The 17,604-nt window shown below is 46.0% G+C and overlaps 1 protein-coding gene across 2 annotated transcripts in view; it reads left to right on the plus strand.

The window, feature by feature from the left end:
• The first annotated feature begins 3,599 nt into the window (after positions 1–3,599).
• LOC115458734 (tRNA (cytosine(38)-C(5))-methyltransferase-like) overlaps positions 3,600–17,604 on the plus strand; it is a 144,393-nt gene continuing 130,388 nt past the window's right edge. Inside the window, exon 1 of one of the 2 annotated variants that reach the window (XM_030188558.1) lies at positions 3,600–3,717. In XM_030188558.1, coding sequence (XP_030044418.1) covers positions 3,651–3,717 — 67 coding nt within the window. In that variant the 5' untranslated portion in view covers positions 3,600–3,650. The remainder of the gene's footprint in view (positions 3,718–17,604) is intronic. The other variant, XM_030188560.1, reaches the window with a different exon arrangement.

Below are 17,604 nucleotides of genomic sequence, written 5' to 3' on the forward strand. Positions count from 1 at the left end.
TACTTCTCACCACATCTCCATTTTCATTCTTTTTTTCTCTTTCATGTTTCTGAACTATAATCTGCTTTCATTTAAGTATTTCTGTTTTATAATTTCTCCACTTAAAGATCTTGAATTTCTTTTCTGCAGCTTTTCCTTTGGTATTTTGTGCTTTCTTCTAGTTTTTAGTGGGCTCTCTTTGTAGCTTCTCCAGATTTAAATACAGAGCTTTGACATAGAGGGTTTTGTCTGATTATTTATTTTCTACCAGGCAACTTCTGAGTACAACTGAGTGTTACTCCCCTTCCCCCCTGGTCATTCTGTAATTGATTCATACACTCATCAATTCTCCCACAACTGTGAAGGAGTCCACCACACAATGTAAAGCATACCATACCATAAAACATTCTCTGCTGATGTCATGTCCCCTACCTCAATGCAAGCGGCGTCCTCGGGCTGCGCGGGGTCCTGTCAACACGCATACTTGACTGGCACAGCCCTGAGCCATGTGTGTGTAGTTTTTCTCTGGCTGCAGGCTCCTTGATTGCTTTGCTTCCACGCATCTGAGTCTGCTCTCTCTCTCTGCCTGGCTTCCCTTGCTTCTCTCCTATTGGTCTTCCGGTTCCTCCTTCCCCTGCTCTTGTCCTATGGCTGTGCTCCTTCTCCCTGCTGATGTCAGATGCCAGCACTTTATCAGCTGAGCTCTTCCTGGACTCCATGCTTCGGCTTCTACTTTGGTCGGTGTTACTTGCTCAGTAGTGCGCTTCTTCTCTACTTTGTCCCTCGTTGCTGACTTTGCCTGTACCTGGATTACTCTCTTGTCTGCTGCCTGCCTACTGACTTTGCCCGTACCTGGATTACTCTCTTGACCTGCTGCCTGCCTACTGACTTTGCCTGTACCTGGATTACTCTCTTGACCTGCTGCCTGCCTACTGACTTTGCCCGTACCTGGATTACTCTCTTGACCTGCTGCCTGCCTATTGACTTTGTCTGTGCCTGGATTACTCTCTTGCCTGTTGTTTGCCTATTGACTTTGCCTATACCTGGATCACTATCTTGCCTGCTGCCAGTCTGGCCGTTACGTTCACCACCCCGCTTCCTGCTCCGTCTCGAAAGTTCTGCCGGCCGCCGCACCTAGGGGCTCAACCTCTGGGGAACGGCGGTCAGCGCAGGTGAAACCCGGGGTTGTCTGGCCGCCAAGCGGCCTATGCCTTCCCAGGCAGCAACACAATTCCATTCCCTGTAACACCAAGGCCTTCTACAGAACACAACAAGCATCTTATATAAGGGCTGGCTTAAACTCTATTCCCCAGAACCTATAAATATCACCTAGATTTGTATGCTAACATTTGTGGCTCCCAAGATGCGTGTACAAATTAATTGGCTAATGAGCCAATTAACGTAATGGGTGCTAACAACCAATTATTGATGTGAATTGGCACCAATTAAGATCTGTTCGCACATCTGGCTGCACACTATTCTATAAGGCATGATGCCTAACTCAAAAGACGGCATGGCCATGGGAGGGGCACGGGCGTGTTGGTGCATTCCAAAAGTTATGTGCATTCTTACAGAATATTTCCTCAGCATGTCTAATTTGGGTGCCAGCATTTAGATCAGTTTTCATCTTTAGAAAGATGAGAAACATAGAGAAGACATAGGTCCTTTAAGATAAATTAGTGTATCCAGTTGCATGGGGTGAGCCATATTGAGAATGTCTCTTGGGAAACATCTTGTAAATATAAAAAGGAAGGCAATACACAGATATCTCCAACTAAGTAGTGGCTTTTGGTTTATCTAGGCCAGGGGTAGGCAATTCTGGTCCTTGAGAGCCGCAGGCAGGTCAGGTTTTCAGGATATCCACAATGAATATGCATGAGATAGATTTGCATACCATGGAGGCAGTGCTTGCAAATCTATCTCCTGCATATTCATTGTGGATATCCTGAAAACCTGACCTGCCTGTGGCTCTCGAGGACCGGAGTTGCCTACCCCTGATCTAGGCTCTATTCAGCTGAGCCACTGGTTCCCCTTGCAATCTCATGGAGGTCTGTGTTTCTCTTGCAGTGCAGAAAACTACATTCTGATGAGCCATATCTGGATCCTCAGATCTAGTCTTTCTGAGACAAAATTACCCAGAAGCCTCTTCCTTAAAACAGTATCATAACTTTGTCAAACTATGATTCCCAATCCCAACTGCTTTGCCTTTAAAGCATTTTACTTATTTTATAAAATATTATTTTCTCTTTTCCCTCTGGATACTTTTCTCTCTTTGATGGGCTAACTGCTCCACAGCACTGGACTGCCCTTGAACTGTAAAGTCCTCATTTCTTCATGTGCATATAACAAACATTTAACCATGTTTTACTGGCTTTGAGCTGTTATTACTGGTTTGCAGTAGTGCTAGTTTTACCCCACATTTACGTAATCAATTTTGTAATACTTACTGTTTTTGATGAACTCTGTTTTGTTACTCATATCCACTCTGATGCTATGTTTCTTCTCATGATTCGTCCTTGGTCTTTGTTCTACTGTGAGATTTCCCCATGCTGCTGTCATCTTCTGCCCTTTCTCTGTGATGGGATAGCCCATACACTCATTTGTTAATCATTTTTTATAGCCACTGTTTGGTTTTCTAGAATGCTTGTACTTAAAATCGGTGAGCTTCTGCAGAGCTTTTATAAATTCTCAAACCTCTAACAAACCTTTGAACCTTATTCTACCACATTACTATATTTGTTCATACTGGAATTGGCGAATGCCTTTACGGTACTATGTAAGCCACATTGAGCCTGCAAATAGGTGGGAAAATGTGGGATAGAAATGTAACAAATAAATAAACAATTTTTTTACATCACTTCTTGTAACAGTTGCTGAACAAATGGTCATTTCATATCATATACTTTCTTGTGTGGAATGCCTGAAATTTGGATTTTATTTATTTGCAGTCTATTTTCCCTTGCTCATTTGTAGGTAGCCTAGTAAAAAGTACTTCCAAATTAACAAAGTGAAAAGAAACAACTAATGGGTAGATTGGTCCATTTGTCTATCTATATCCCTGTTTCAAGGAGTAAACTAGAAGGCATACTTTGAATTTCCTCTGTTTTGAGACTGGCTGCAGCTCCCATTGGCTGCACAGCAGAACACAGGCAGTTGATGCAATAACCTTGCATTAGACCAAGGGTTCTCAACCCAGTCCTCGACACACCCAGCCAATCAGGTTTTCAGGATACCAACAACGAATATATGTGTAAGAGAGTTTCGGGTCGGGATACCAGTAATGAATAGGCATAAGAGAGATTTGCGTGCACGCTCTCTATTGTTTACAGATATCATTCATGCCTATTCATTATAGATATCCTGAAAATTTGACTAGTTGGGTGTGTCTTGAGGACTAGGTTGAGAACCCTTGCTTTAGACCTATACACTACAGCTCACGCAAGTATAAAGGACACATTTTAAAGCAGGTTTACTGAATTACTAGCGTAGGTAGTAGACAAAACTAAAGGAAAGCACCCCGCCTCCTCCCTTGCGGGAGCTGCTGGGATCAGGTGGTAGCGACACTTTCGTAGCACGGGCGGAACTGATGTGCTCTGGACGGTGTTGTGGCCGTGCGGATGTGATATGTGCACAGCCCGCGAGCGACTTGAAGTAAGAGGGGCCCGTGTACAATGGAGCGCTGCTTGCGCGTGTTGGAGCTGTACAGCGGCATCGGGGGAATGCATCACGCGCTGAGAGGTGAGAGCCGCTGCCGCCGCGCGCGCTCTCTTCTGTTTTGGATTCTGACTGCACCCTCCCCGCAGTCAACACACCTTCACCTTGTAGTACTGCAGTAAGGCAACATTACGGCTACCTTCCCCAAAACTGGCCTTCATCCTTGCACTCCAATGTATACATGCTGTACGTTCCCTCACAAGTAGCGCTCCATTAATTTCTGGAAGACAATAGCTTAGCCTACTCCACGTCTCAGCCTCCCCCTCCACCCCCTCTAGCAATACAGCCACAAGCACATTCCTGCAACAACAGCCAAGGTTACCACCAGTTTCTTGGGGGTAGATGGGGAGAACAAGCAGGTTGAAAAAAGTTCCAAGTGACCTTATAGGGAATAACCACTGCATTTGAAATTGTTCAGTAACTCGGTAGTATATGTGCATAAAGCAGCACACATTTAAGATGACCTTTTATTATTCTCATCTTAAGTAATTTCCTTTATCCCTTATTTGACCTCTTTGCCTTGATTAGAAGATTGTAAGCACTGTTGAGGAGGAACTGTCTCGTTTATGGTCATTGTACAGCGCTACATACGGCTGCGCTATAGAAATGATGCCAGAACAATTATTTTTATAGATCTTGGAATTGTCAATCATTTATTTAAAAAAAAAAACATACAACCTTTTTGTGTGAACTTTAATTCTCTTTTACTAATTTCAGTTTTTCTGTTTAATTTCACTTTCAATTTTAGTTGTTCTCCTTATTTTCTTTCACACCTCACTGTTTTCTACCTGCCCATTCACTCCTAAAGATTTTTTTCTATTTCCTTCTAACGTTTTCACTCTCGCTTTTCATCCCACTGTATTCCTTTCCATACCACACCTCTGTTCTTCTTCCCTATGTGTGTCCAGTTTCTTGCTCCTTCAGTATACCCTTTGCGCTCTTCCCCACCCATCCTCCAGAGATGCCAAGGGTGGTCCCTCCCAAAAAGTGAGATTTATCTTCCTAATGAATGAGATTGAAGGCTAAAAGGGTGAGATCACACCCCAGCTGTATTGCCTGAAAAAAATTTGAGCTTAATGAGATGTAAGCTTTAAAGAGTTCTTTATGCTAACATGAGAGCTCCAGCCTCCTTCAAGATAAGTGCTTCTGCGGTAATTAAAAAAAAATGGCTGCATACTAATGGCAACGTTAGTTCTATTAGGGAATTGTGAACATTAGTACATGGCAATTAACAAAATAAATAGAAAATCCATTTTTTCTGTTTACAGCTGTGGTAAAAATAGCCTTGAGGTCCTTTTTAAGAGACGGTAAGGGCTCCTGTGCTTAACCAGGTAGCATGCGATAATGTGCCTGGCTGTGCTACCCAATTAGCGCAGGCATGCCTCCCACGCTGGAAAATAAAAAATACTTTCCAGTGCGGAAAACTACTGCAGGACACAGCACATCTCGCAGTAGTGCCTTTTTTAGCACGTGGTAGGCCCGCATTAGGCCTACTTCGCTTTCATAAAAGGGCCCCTTAGTGTGCAGAAATGACTCCCATTAGGTGCGCTAAGGCCATTTGCTACTGCAGCTTAATAAAAGGACCCCAAAATGCTGAGGCTTTGGTGTGATTTTAGGTTGCTGTGTTTATATCATAATGCTTTTACTGGTTCATAGCATATGAACCAAATGAAATCTAAAATGTTAAAGAAAAGTATGCTCGCCATTTTAGATTCAGATTTTGTTGTCCGATTTTGGAATTTTTTTTAACTTTCCATTTTTATTTAAAAAGTGTTCAGTATGAAACATAATAAAAGTAACACAATGTAGAGCAAGTGTAAAACCCCTCCCTCCCCCCCTCAAACCTGGAATATCCAACTGTTCACCAGCTGTAATGAAAAGAACTGAAAGAGAAATATTTGAAAAAATACAATCTAGCCTCTAAGCTTGTGCCATCAGTGCAGATAAATGTGTCCATTCCTCCTGAGTAGGATCACAACATCCATGACGATGATCCAGTAACTGTTGGTGGTCTGGGACTTGGAATAACTGTTCCAAATCCCAGACCACCTTTAATTGTAATCCTATATAATAATTCTCACCTCCAACGTTCTGTGCTTGGGACCGTGGCTTCCTGGAGGTGGTCTGCTATGCAGACATGCACTGACGTCATGACAGCTGATTCCAAGGCAAGGGGAGGAGTAGGCCCCTGCCTCGGAATAATCTGTCACCCCCGCGCTACGGCCCCCTTCGACCTCCCCCCTCCACGAACCTGTCGACCCCCCCCCCCCGGCCCGCCGAAAACCGCCCCCCGCCGCCGTTGTGGACTACCTGTGCTGATGGGGGACCCAAACCCCCGATAGCCGAAGTGCTGTTGTGCCCTTCGCGTTGCTTCCTCAATCATCCTCTCTGCAAGTTTCTCTGTGTGCGTCTGACGTCACCCTGTATTTGTTCACACCGGAGCCTTCAAAGGCCTCTCCAGTACTATGTAAGCCACATTGAGCCTACAAATAGGTGAGAAAATGTGGCATACAATTGTAACAATTAAAATAAATAAAGAAGAGGGAGAGATACTGGATCAAGTGGGGAGGAGTGAAGCGAGTGAGAGATACTATAACGTGAGGGGGAGGGGAGAGCTAAATGGTGGCGGGATCTGCAGGGGAAGAGGGAAATATACTAGAACTGGGGCAGGAAGGAGAAAGGAAATGATGCCAGGATCTGTGTGGGATGGAGGAAGAGGGAGAGATATGGATCTGCATAGGGGTGGGTGGGGGTGGAGAGAGAGGGACATTTGCTGAATTTTGGGGAGAAGGGCAGGAGGAAGGAAAGGGAGAGAGTGAGAGATGTTTGACATGGGGAAGGATAGGGACACAGAGGGGGGTGTCGGGGTATGGGGAATTGAGACAGAGAGAGGAGGGAAATACTGATGGAAGGGGCAGAAAGAAGGAGGAAACAAGAGGGCAGATGCTGTATGGAAGTAGGGTAGAGCAAGAGAATAGGTGCTGCATAGAAGGGAGGAGAGTCAGAAGGCTGATGCTGAATGAAAGGAGAGGAGGAGAAGGGGATACATGCTGGATAGAAGTGGGAGAGAGCAGGAGGGCAGATACTGGATGGAAGAAGGGGATAACCAGAGGGCAGATGCTGGATGGATTGGGGGAGGGGACAGCAAGAGGGCAGGTGAATAATGGAATAGGGGAAGAGGACGGAGTTAGTGAAAGACTGGGGAATATGAGGAAGTAGAATATGAGAGCTGGGGTGAAGTGAAAAGATGGAAAGCTGTAGGTAGACACAGTAATAGAGGAAAATTGAAGGCTGGCTAGTAAGAATGAACAGAAAGGCAGAAAATTAAATTGAAGAAAGCTGAAAGGAAAGGAGGAGAGAGAAAAATGACAAATGGTTGGAAAGTGTTGGTTAAAGAGTTAAGAGAAGATGGAGTAAAGCAGAAACCAGAGACTGGGATCAACTCAGAAAAGTAAATGGCCAGATAAAGGTAGGAAAATAATTTTATTTTTCGTTTAGGATAAAGTAATACGGTAGCCATGTTATTAAAGGTTAATAAATAAATAGAATATTGACTAAGATGATATCTTTATTGCACTAATTTTAATACATATTTGACTAACATTTAGGGAACAGAACCATAAGAGCAGTGTACTTGTATTAACTGTACCTAACGTTTGGCAACTGAACAGTAAACTAAAGATTAGCAGAGCTGAAGCCTACTGGCTATCTGACAACCTACCAAAAACATTAATATGGTTGCCAGTAACCTCATGATTTCTGTTACAGTGTTGCTGAACAATACTGTTCACAAGGCCAGTAGAAAGATGCTGGACTGGGGAACTAGGGCTGACTGGGAACCAAGGGTTCCTTTTACTAAGGTGTGCTGAAAAATGGCTTGCGGAAGTGTAGGCACGGGTTTTGGACACGTTCCAATCCATTTTTCAGCGCGCCTGTAAAAAAGGCCTTTTTAAACTTTTTGCTGAAAACGGACGTTTGGCAAAATGAAAATTGCCGCGCGTCCATTTTGGGTCTATGACCTTATCGCCAGCCATTGACCTAGTGGTGAAGTCTCATGCGGTAACCGGGTGGTAATGACCTGTGCGCGTCCGATAATAAAAATTATTTTTTGGTTGCGCGTAAAGGACACACTCCAAAAATGAAATTACCACAAGAGCCACGTGGTAGTCAGGCGGTAACTCCATTTTGGAGCGCGTTGGGCGTGCATAGATGTTTATGTGGCCCCGCACTGGTGGAGAGGGAAGAATTCAGCATTTTCACGCTATCCATTGTTATGAAGCACCCACCGCAAAGATAAGTGTGGTGTTTATTTAACATACAGATTATTATAAGTTGAACACAATTAATAAAATTAAGTAAAATTGATAATATTCAAATAGTGAAGCAGTAGCGGTTTTTTATGCCTATGATGAAAGCAGGGTCCTTTGACCCGATGTAGCTTCTTTAGGTCAATTCAAGACCTAGAAGCTTTTTGAGGCTTTTTCCGCTATTGTGTTGCAACCTTTGGCCATAAGTAGTCATTTTCTCTGACAGCAGATCTTATTGTTTTGTTTAGTAGTAAGTCGATCTGCAATCGGGCATATTTATATAGTAGATGATTTAAATACAGTCGATCATAAGCTGAGGTATAAGAGGATTTAGATGGAAAGGTGTTAGGTAAGGTCGTGTGAGAGGTGTTTTTTTTGGTGTACTTGGGTGGTTTAAGGAATGATTTGTTTCATTGAGGATGACTTTTGTAGGCTATGTTGATGTGTTTTCAAAGCTTTGCGAAAGCTGGTTAGGTTATTCATGGTTTTCAGGGCCATGGGTAATGCGTTCCAAAACTGTGTGCTTTTGTACGCAAACGTAGTAGCATAAGCCTGTTTGTATTTCATTCCTTTACAGCTGGGGAAGTTCAGATTGAGGAATTTGCGGGCCGATCTTTTGACGTTTCTGGGCGGTAAGTCCACTAGGTTTAACACATAGAGTGGGAGCCAGTGCAGTTTCTCTCTTAGGGGCTTCGCATTTTTGGAAAACCTAAATATGAGAGTCTGGCTGTGGTGTTCTGGGCTGTTTGGAGTTTTTTAATGGTCTGCTCTTTACAGCCTGTGTACAAAGCGTTACAGTTGTCCAAGTGGCTTATTACTAATGACTGTACTAGGGTGCGGAAGATGTTTCTTGTGAAAAAAGGTTTTATTCTTTTGAGTTTCCACATCGATTGGAACATTTTTTTGTTGTTGTATTCTTCACGTGGGTATCGAGTGTGAGGTTTCAATCAATGGTGACTCCAAGAATTTTCGGATTTTCTGAGATAGGAAGTGTGCAGTATGGTGTGGTTATAGTGGGGTAGTTGTTTGTGTTGTATTGAGAAGTGAGAACTAGACATTGAGTTTTTTCTGCGTTAAGGTTTAACTGGCATGAGTCCGCCCAAGAGTACATGATCTGGAAGCTTTGGTTAATCCCGTTGGTTATTTTGTTTAAGTCACTTTTGAACGGGATATAGATCGTAACGTCATCAGCATATATGTAGGGGTTAAGGTTTTGATTGGCTAGGAGTTTGGCTAATGGTATCATCATTAGGTTGAAAATAGTTGGTGAAAGGGGGGATCCTTGAGGAACTCCACATTCCGGTATCCAAGGTGGTGATCTGTCAGTATTCGTTGTTACTTGGTAGGATCTGGTGGTGAGGAATCCTTCAAACCATTTGAGAACTGGGCCTCCGATTCCGAAGTATTCTAATAGGTGTAATAATATTCCATGATCCACCATGTCGAAGGCACTAGACATGTCGAATTGTATTATGAGTATGTTCTTGCCGGTTGCGATTGTTTTTTTGAATGAGTTCATTGCAGACACTAGTACAGTTTCAGTGCTATGATTTGATCGAAATCCTGATTGAGACTCATGTAGAATTGAGTGTTTGAGTATTCCGTGGGTTGTTTCGTCACTATGCCTTCCATCAATTTTGTTGTGAGTGGGATAGAAGCGACTGGTCAGTAGTGGTTAGGTCCATTGTGCTTTTCTTAGCATCTTTTGGCAGCGGAGTGAGTAGGATGTTTCTATTTTCCGTGGGGAAGAGACCATTTAGGAGTTTATAGTTTACTTGGTTCGTGAGGTCTTTTTTGAATTGTTTGGGTGCGGCTCTTATTAGGCTGGTAGGGCAAATGTCAAGTTTGCATTGAGATTTGGCATATTTTCTTTTTGGTACATAATTGTCTGGATTGTATAAAGAGAGGTACTAGGAGAGGCAGCTGGTAGACAATGAAGGACTCCTTCTCTGCTGTGTTCAAAAATGCTCCTAATGTTCCCTCTAAGCTGCGCTAAACATCCAGTAACTGAGTAAAATTCAGAGTAACTCTAAAGATATAGTTAAACTACAGGTGAACAAGTCAGGAAAGCATGCAGAGCATGGCTCATGGAATTCTTTCCAACCACTCTGCAAGTGTTTATGTATGTGTGTGTGCATTCGCTCACACACTCGTGCATGCCCATAAGTAGATGTCTCTGTTTGTATCTGTAAGAAGTGCTCACAGGGTAATGTGATGGAAATTTTGGCTTGTGAAGAAAAGTTTTTACTCATATTAACTCAGTCCTTAGAAGGAACATTGGCCTCTGCAGTTTCTTTTACATTGATTACCTCATGGGGAACCTGCTCTTCTAGTTTTGCAATTACCAATATATATTTCACATTTTGTCTCCTGTACGTGTATGCCTAGGATAGCAGTGGTTAAATGACAAGGTGCAAAGACTGAAATTCAGCAAACAGGCATTTTTGTGGCATAGAATTTGTTTTGCAAACAAAGCATTTGAACTGCAAAATTATAGGTATTTAAAAACAAAGTCTCAAATACTGACCCAGTTCCAGATTAAAGAAGAAAAGTCTGAAGCTTATAATCAGCAGCTTATTAGTCACAGGATTTATAGCCCCTTCTCATCCATGGCTAATTTGAGCTTTTGGTTTTGATTATGTAAATGGGGCGGTTTTACATATGGGGAAAAGGGGTAGCTGCTATAGGGTGAATTTAGATCCCTTTTTTTTTTAGACTACTTGTGCCTGCAGATAGGCAAACATCGGTCCCTTCTATGTGTTGGAAAGAATTAAAAGGATGTCCAATTATATTTTTTCTAATAGGATTATTCTGGTAGAGGTGGTGGTGGGTTCATAATGATTGTTGATTTGTCAGAATTTCACAGATGGCCAATGGACTTGAATGTTAATTTGGGATATATAAGGCTGAAGGTTCACCTAGCCATTGGCGTATCCACGGGTGGACCTGGGTGGGTCAGGGCCCACCCAATTTGAGCTCAGGCCCACCCAAATTTTCATCTCCCTTAGAATGGCTGGCGAGGATCTCCAAGCTCAGCCAGCTGAAGACCTCCCCCGCCAAACAAACTTACATCTTGGGCCGCCAACATGGTCCCCAAGCCGCAGACCCCTCCATCGTGCACACGCTCAGTTTTCATGCATGCATGAAACTGAGCATATACGGAGGGCGGCGTCTGGCAGCAGCGGCTTAGGGACAGTGAGGGTGGCCACCTAAGAAGTAAACTTGTTTGGTGGGAAGGACGTTTTCGACTGATGGGGCTTGAAGTATTTTACTTGTTCAAGTTGTATGAATGTATTTTTTACTATTAGATCAGGATAAATATATATGTAGATATGTTGATGTTTCATCAGCCTGACCTATGCCTTTCATTTATCAGTTCATTTATTTGATAGTTATCACTTTTCATTGTTTGGTGTTTCTCTGTCCACAATATCTGCTCACATAATTATAATATATTAACATTTTTTTACATAATTTATCAGTATACATTTACAAATTTGCAATACCATTATGAATGTCCGTATATGTTTGGCTACATATTTTATTAAGGCGGATATATTTTATTTGAAATCTCTTAATATTATGTTTTTAATTTGTCCTGTTTTTTTGTAGAAAGTTGATTGTGACCCCTGAGGCAGGCGCTTTGGCACCGAAACACAGACCGTGTCGGGTCCTTGATATTGATATGAATATTCTGAATAAACTGTTTTTTGAGATTATCTCCCTATTGGTTTGCGCATTTGTCAGCCTCTACTTTTGCTGTTTTGCTTGGGGATCCCTGCCAGCACAGGTATTTCATTTACTTTGGGGGGGGGGGGGGGGGGGGGGAGGGGAGGCGGACTTTATTTGGGGGGCGCAGACATGACATTTTTGGTCCACCCAACTTTATTGTGGGCCCATTCTAAATTGGCTGTCTGGCTACGTTACTGCTAGAGTCAAATTCCCATATATATCCACTTGAAAAAAAAAATGTAACACCATCTTCTATATATATAAAAGGCAACCCCAACGTTCTATGAAGCCTCCAGCCGGAAGTGTGAAGCGCCAGAGATATCCGGTTTCCCCATGAGTGAAGGAAAACAGCACAGCACGAAATCCCTCTCTCTGTAACAGTGAAGGACTCAGAGGGGGGAGGGGAGAGAGACGCCCTCACTCTCTGGGTAATACAAACACAGCACAGCAGGAAACGTAACACTGAAGGACTGGACTCGGAGGGGGAGGGGGAGGGGGGAGGGAGACAGGGCAGAGGGCAGGGACACTCCCACATGCACACTGAAGAAAACCTTGCTAGCCCCCGTTTCATTTGCATCAGAAACGGGGCTTTTTTTTACTAGTTATCTAATAAATAGGGAAGGGAAAGGGAAATGGGACTTGATATACTGCCTTTCTGAGGTTTTTTTGCAACTACATTCAAAGCGGTTTACTTCTATTCAGGTACTTATTTTGTACCAGGGGCAGTGGGAGGGTTAAGTGACTTGCCCAGAGTCACAAGGAGCTGCAGTGGGAATCGAACTTAGTTCCCCAGGATCAAAGTCCACTGCACTAACCACTAGGCCACTCAGTGAATATTAAGTGAACTTGAACAGTCTATATAAGTACCTGTGCAGACTAATCTGTTGTTGGTCTTAAACAGACCTCCGTTATACAGGCTCACACTAAAACTTTCTTTGAAAAGTTTAAAATGAATACGGAGTGTCCCGTTGGTGGCCGTGCCACCCTTCAGACTTACCCTGTTTCTGGGAGTCAGTGTCTGTGCTGGCTTCTGCTTGTCTCTGTGTCTGTGTCTGTCTTAGGTTCTCTCTGGCTCTGTGTGCTGATTGCCCTACTGAACCTCACCTGTGTGGGCTATGCCTCTTCCAAGATGGCTGCCGCCTCTTCGTCTCTGCCAGTATCCAAGATGGCTGCCGCCTCTTCGTCTCTGCCAGTATCCAAGATGGCTGCCGCCTCTTCGTCTCTGCCAGTATCCAAGATGGCTCCCGCTGTTACTTTCTATGGGATGCCTGCTCTGAGTGTCAAGCCTCTGTTTGGTTGCAAGGTGATTGCTGCACCTGTGGCTCTGGTGTTGATGGGCTTTATTAGTCACCTGAAGACTAGAGCCTTTGTATCTAACCTCTACTCACCTCATCTAATCTCATGCAAAGGTCCTGGAGTATAGAGTGCTGTACCCGGTGTCAGTGTTTGCTCTGTGTGAGTGTTCTATGTTTGTTTGACTAGCTAGCTTAGGCACCGTGTAGCTTATAGCCTGTGTATAGCTTTGCTAGTGTTCTATGTTTGTTTGACTAGCTAGCTTAGGCACCGTGTAGCTTATAGCCTGTGTATAGCTTTGCTAGTGTTCTATGTTTGTTTGACTAGCTAGCTTAGGCACCGTGTAGCTTATAGCCTGTGTATAGCTTTGCTAGTGTTTTATGTTTGTTTGACTAGATAGCTTAGGCACCGTCTGGCTTGTTGCCTGTGCCTAGCTCTTCTAGTTCTCTGTGTTTGTTTCCAAGGTATGACTAGTTAGCTAAGGCACCGTCTGGCTTGTTGCCTGTGCATAGCTCTACTAGTTCTCTATGTTTGTTTCCAAGGTAGGACTAGTTAGCTTAGGCACCGTCTGGCTGGTTGCCTGTGCTTAGCTCCACTAGTTCTCTATGTTTGTTTCCAAGGTTTGACTAGTTAGCTTAGGCACCGTCTGGCTGGTTGCCTGTGCTTAGCTCCACTAGTTCTCTATGTTTGTTTCCAAGGTTTGACTAGTTAGCTTAGGCACCGTCTGGCTTGTTGCCTGTGCATAGCTCTGCTAGTTCCCCGTGATTGTTCCCCATGCCAGCTAGCTGTCCGGTTAGCTATTTCCAAGACTATGTTTGTTCCTCGTGTCAGCTAGCCGTCCTGCTAAGCTATTTCCAAGACCATGTTTGTTCCTCGTGTCAGCTAGCCGTCCTGCTAGCCCTTTCCAAGTCTGTGTTTGTTTCTAGTGTTAGACTAGCCGCCTTGCTAGCCACTATTCCAAGATTGTGTTTGTTCCTAGAGTGAGCCTAGCCGCCCTTGCTAGCCACGATTCCAAGACTGTGTTTGTTCTTAGTGTAGACTAGCCAGCTTAGGCCCCGCTGGCTTGTAGCCTGTGTCAAGCCTTGCTAGTCTTCTGCGTTTGGGTCCAGGGCATGACTTGTTAGCTGGGGCACAGCTTAGCTGTTAGCTGGTGTATAGCCTTCCAAGTCTCCTGAGTTTGCTCTGTGTATGTTCCTGTGTATGACTGGGTTGCCCGGGTACAGGGTCCCTATGAGCCTGGGTCCAGCTTACTAGTCATTGTGTTGATTCCTGCTGACTGCCAGAACCCGGATAGTTCCTGCTTGGCTGCCTTGCCTTCGCCTAGGTGCCCGGGGGCACCCCTGGATCTTCATTCCTGCTGCTCCTGTAAGTCCTACCGGCTGCCAGAACCTGAAGGCCCAACCCGAGGGGGTAGGCAGTCAAGTGTAGGTGAAGACTAGGTCCAGGGGGTTCCAGTTCTGTGTGTTCCGCTCCAGTGTGTGTTCCAGCCCAGCGGGTTTCACTCTTGTATGTTCCAGTCCAGTGGGGCCACTCCAGCGTGTCCAGGCCAGTGGGCCCCACTCCAGTGCGCACCCGTCCGGTGCGTTCCAGTTCCGAGGGTTCCGGTGTACAACTCCAGTCCGGAGTTCCGGTCCAGTCTTTTCTCTTTTCTACCTGGAAGGTGATTTTGCCTTAAGGACTCACAAACCCCGCGCTCCCGGGGAAGAAGCCTGAAGGTATGCCAAGGTCCTCGAGAGCGCGGCGAGCGCGTGAGGCGCGACAGAATACAAAGGCCATGAGTTCGGCGAGATCATCAGTCCAGGTGGGCTTCATGCCCATAAGTTCATGCCCCACGGACAACCCGGGGGGAACTTCTGAAAATTTCTTTGATTCCCAAGACAGTCCAGTTTCTACTTTGGATCCCGATTTAAGCCTGGAGGAATACCGAGAGGAACTTCTGTCGAATCCAGCCTTTACGGATACGCCTGAAGCAGCAGCGGAGAAAAGGCGTATCTACCGGAGTCTGGGCCACTATCACCCAGTTTTTGGCCACTATGACCCAGTTTCGGACATGAATTCTGCCATCACGCTCCGTGAGTACCGCCTCAGACTTCGGGAAGACCCTGCTCTGCGGAATACTCCGGAGTCGGAGATCGAGAGAAGCCGCCGGGAATGTTCTCCGCCCGGGTCCTTTCAACCACCGAGGCCGAGTAGCCGGTGGTACCCTGGTAGAGTAACTCCGGATTCTTACGATGACCTTGACAACCCAGTTTCTAGTTTGGATATGATGATGACTCTCCAGGAATACCGGGTAAAACTGTTGTCTGATCCAGCCCTGGAAGATACTCCTGAGGCAGCCCTGGAGAGAGAGCGTGTTTCAGAGCGACGGTCTGTTGAAGACCCCGTTTCGGCTATGGATCCCTCCACCAGGCTCTTCTTTTACCGCTCCCAACTTTGCGGGAGGCCAGCTCTGCGGTATACTCCTGAGGCTAGGGCCGAAAGAAGGCGCCGTGGGATGCCTCCGCCCGAGGCTCTGCAGCAGCCTCACAGGTCAGGCCAAGTGAGGCATCAGACTAAGTCTCTGACTCCAGTTCCAGTAGTGACGCCACCTAGGAGCCTGAGTCCAGTTCAGGGGATGCTTCATACTGAACCTCCCATTCCAGTCCAAGTAACGAGGAAGTTTAAGGCTCCGAGGCCAGTCCAAGGAAGGTATTCGATGGAGCCTCAGGTTCCTGTGCAAGTGGCGCTCCAGGTCGAGCCTCCAGTCCTCCTTCAGATGGCACGCCCTTTGAAGTCTCCGAGTCCAGTCCAAGGAAGGTTTTCGATGGAGCCTCAGGTCCCTGTACAAGTGGCGCTCCAGGTCGAGCCTCCAGTCCTTCTTCAAATGGCACGCCCTTTGAAGTCTCCGAGTCCAGTCCGAGGGAGGCCTTCGATGGAGCCTCAGATTTCTATGCAAATGGCGCTCCAGGTCGAGCCTCCAGTCTTCATTCAAGTGGCACGTCCTTGGAAGCTTCCGAGTCCAGTCCGAGGGAAGCCTTCGATGGAGCCTCAGATTCCTGTGCAAGTGGCGCTTCGGGTCAAGTCTCCGGTTCTTGTTCAAGTGACCCGTCCAGTCAGGCCACTGAGTCCAGTTCGAGGGGGGCTTCTAACCAAGTCTCTGGTGCCAGTCCTCAGGGTGGTACAGGTGGCACCTCCGCTTCCAGTCTTGAGGGCACCTCCAAGCAAGCTCCGAACCCCAGTTCAAGGGGCGCTTCAGATTGAGCCGCCGATCCCTGCCCTAAGGGTGTGTTCGGCCAAGCCTCAGTTAAAGTTCCGTCCCTGCCAGGAGGCAGAGGGCGTCTCGAGTTGCAAGTCCAGTCAAGATGCTGAGCCTGGACCGAGTTGCAAGTCCAGTCAAGATGCTGAGCCTGGATCGAGTTGCAAGTCCAGTCAAGATGCTGAGTCTGGATCGAGTTGCCAGTCCAGTCAAGATGCTGAGTCTGGATCAAGTTGTAGTTCCAGTCAAGATGCTGAATCTGCACCGAGTGCAGAGGTCAGCCACGATATTGAGTCTGCTATTGAGGAAGAGATGATGTTCCCAGAGGACTGTGATAGACCTTGTGTTGATTCAGCCTGGGAGAAGATCTCCGAGGCTATAGCTGAGAGAGGGTGTGTTCAACGGCTTGGAGCCCGGAGAAACACATTTTCAGCATTTCAGCCTGCTAGCATGCGCTGGGGATACCAGGGCCGTCTCCTCTTGAACCCTGCTCGGCAGAGGCCGCCCGAAGCTAAGGTTAGAGAGACGTCCCAGTCCGGCCAGAGAGGGGCGTCCAGCCCTGCAGCTGAATCTCTTCCAAGTTCCAGTTCTAACCAAGATGCTAAGCCTGTTCCGAGTTCTAGTTCCAGCCAGGAGGCTGAGTCCGTGTCTAGTTCCAAGTCCGACCAAGATGTTGAGGTCGTCCTAAGGTCCAGTGTCCGTCAGGAGGCTGACTTTCTGTTGAGTTCTCGTTCCAGTCAGGCTCCTGAATTCAGTTCCAGTCAAGGGGTTGAGGCCAACCCAGGTGCTAGGTTCAGATTCATTTCTGTTCAGACTTCTAGCTCCTGCCAAGATGGGAATGCCACCTTGAGCCTCAGCCCAGCTTCTGATGTCAGCTGGGGTAGTGACTCCAGTCCTGTTCCTGTCATTTCATGGATTTGCCAAGAGGGTCAGGACATTGTGGGTTCCCTCAGGGGAGGGTTACTTTTGAATTGTGTTCCTTTTGATGTATCCATGTTCCTGAGGTTGCCCCATGGTGACTCGAAGGAGCTTCCTGGTCCCAAGTTCTATTTTTGTTTGCCAGTTTTGATCTTCCTTGTGACTTCCAGCCCAGTGATCTATGTCTGGCTTTTGAGACCTATCAGGAAGTTTCATCATAGTTACCCCTGGATACCCGACCACCTCCGGGAGACCGAGAGGGGGGTCTTGAGGAAGGGATACTGTCCCGTTGGTGGCCGTGCCACCCTTCAGACTTACCCTGTTTCTGGGAGTCAGTGTCTGTGCTGGCTTCTGCTTGTCTCTGTGTCTGTGTCTGTCTTAGGTTCTCTCTGGCTCTGTGTGCTGATTGCCCTACTGAACCTCACC

Source organism: Microcaecilia unicolor, unplaced genomic scaffold, assembly GCF_901765095.1.
Source record: "Microcaecilia unicolor unplaced genomic scaffold, aMicUni1.1, whole genome shotgun sequence".
In the NCBI taxonomy this organism is placed as follows: domain Eukaryota; kingdom Metazoa; phylum Chordata; class Amphibia; order Gymnophiona; family Siphonopidae; genus Microcaecilia; species Microcaecilia unicolor.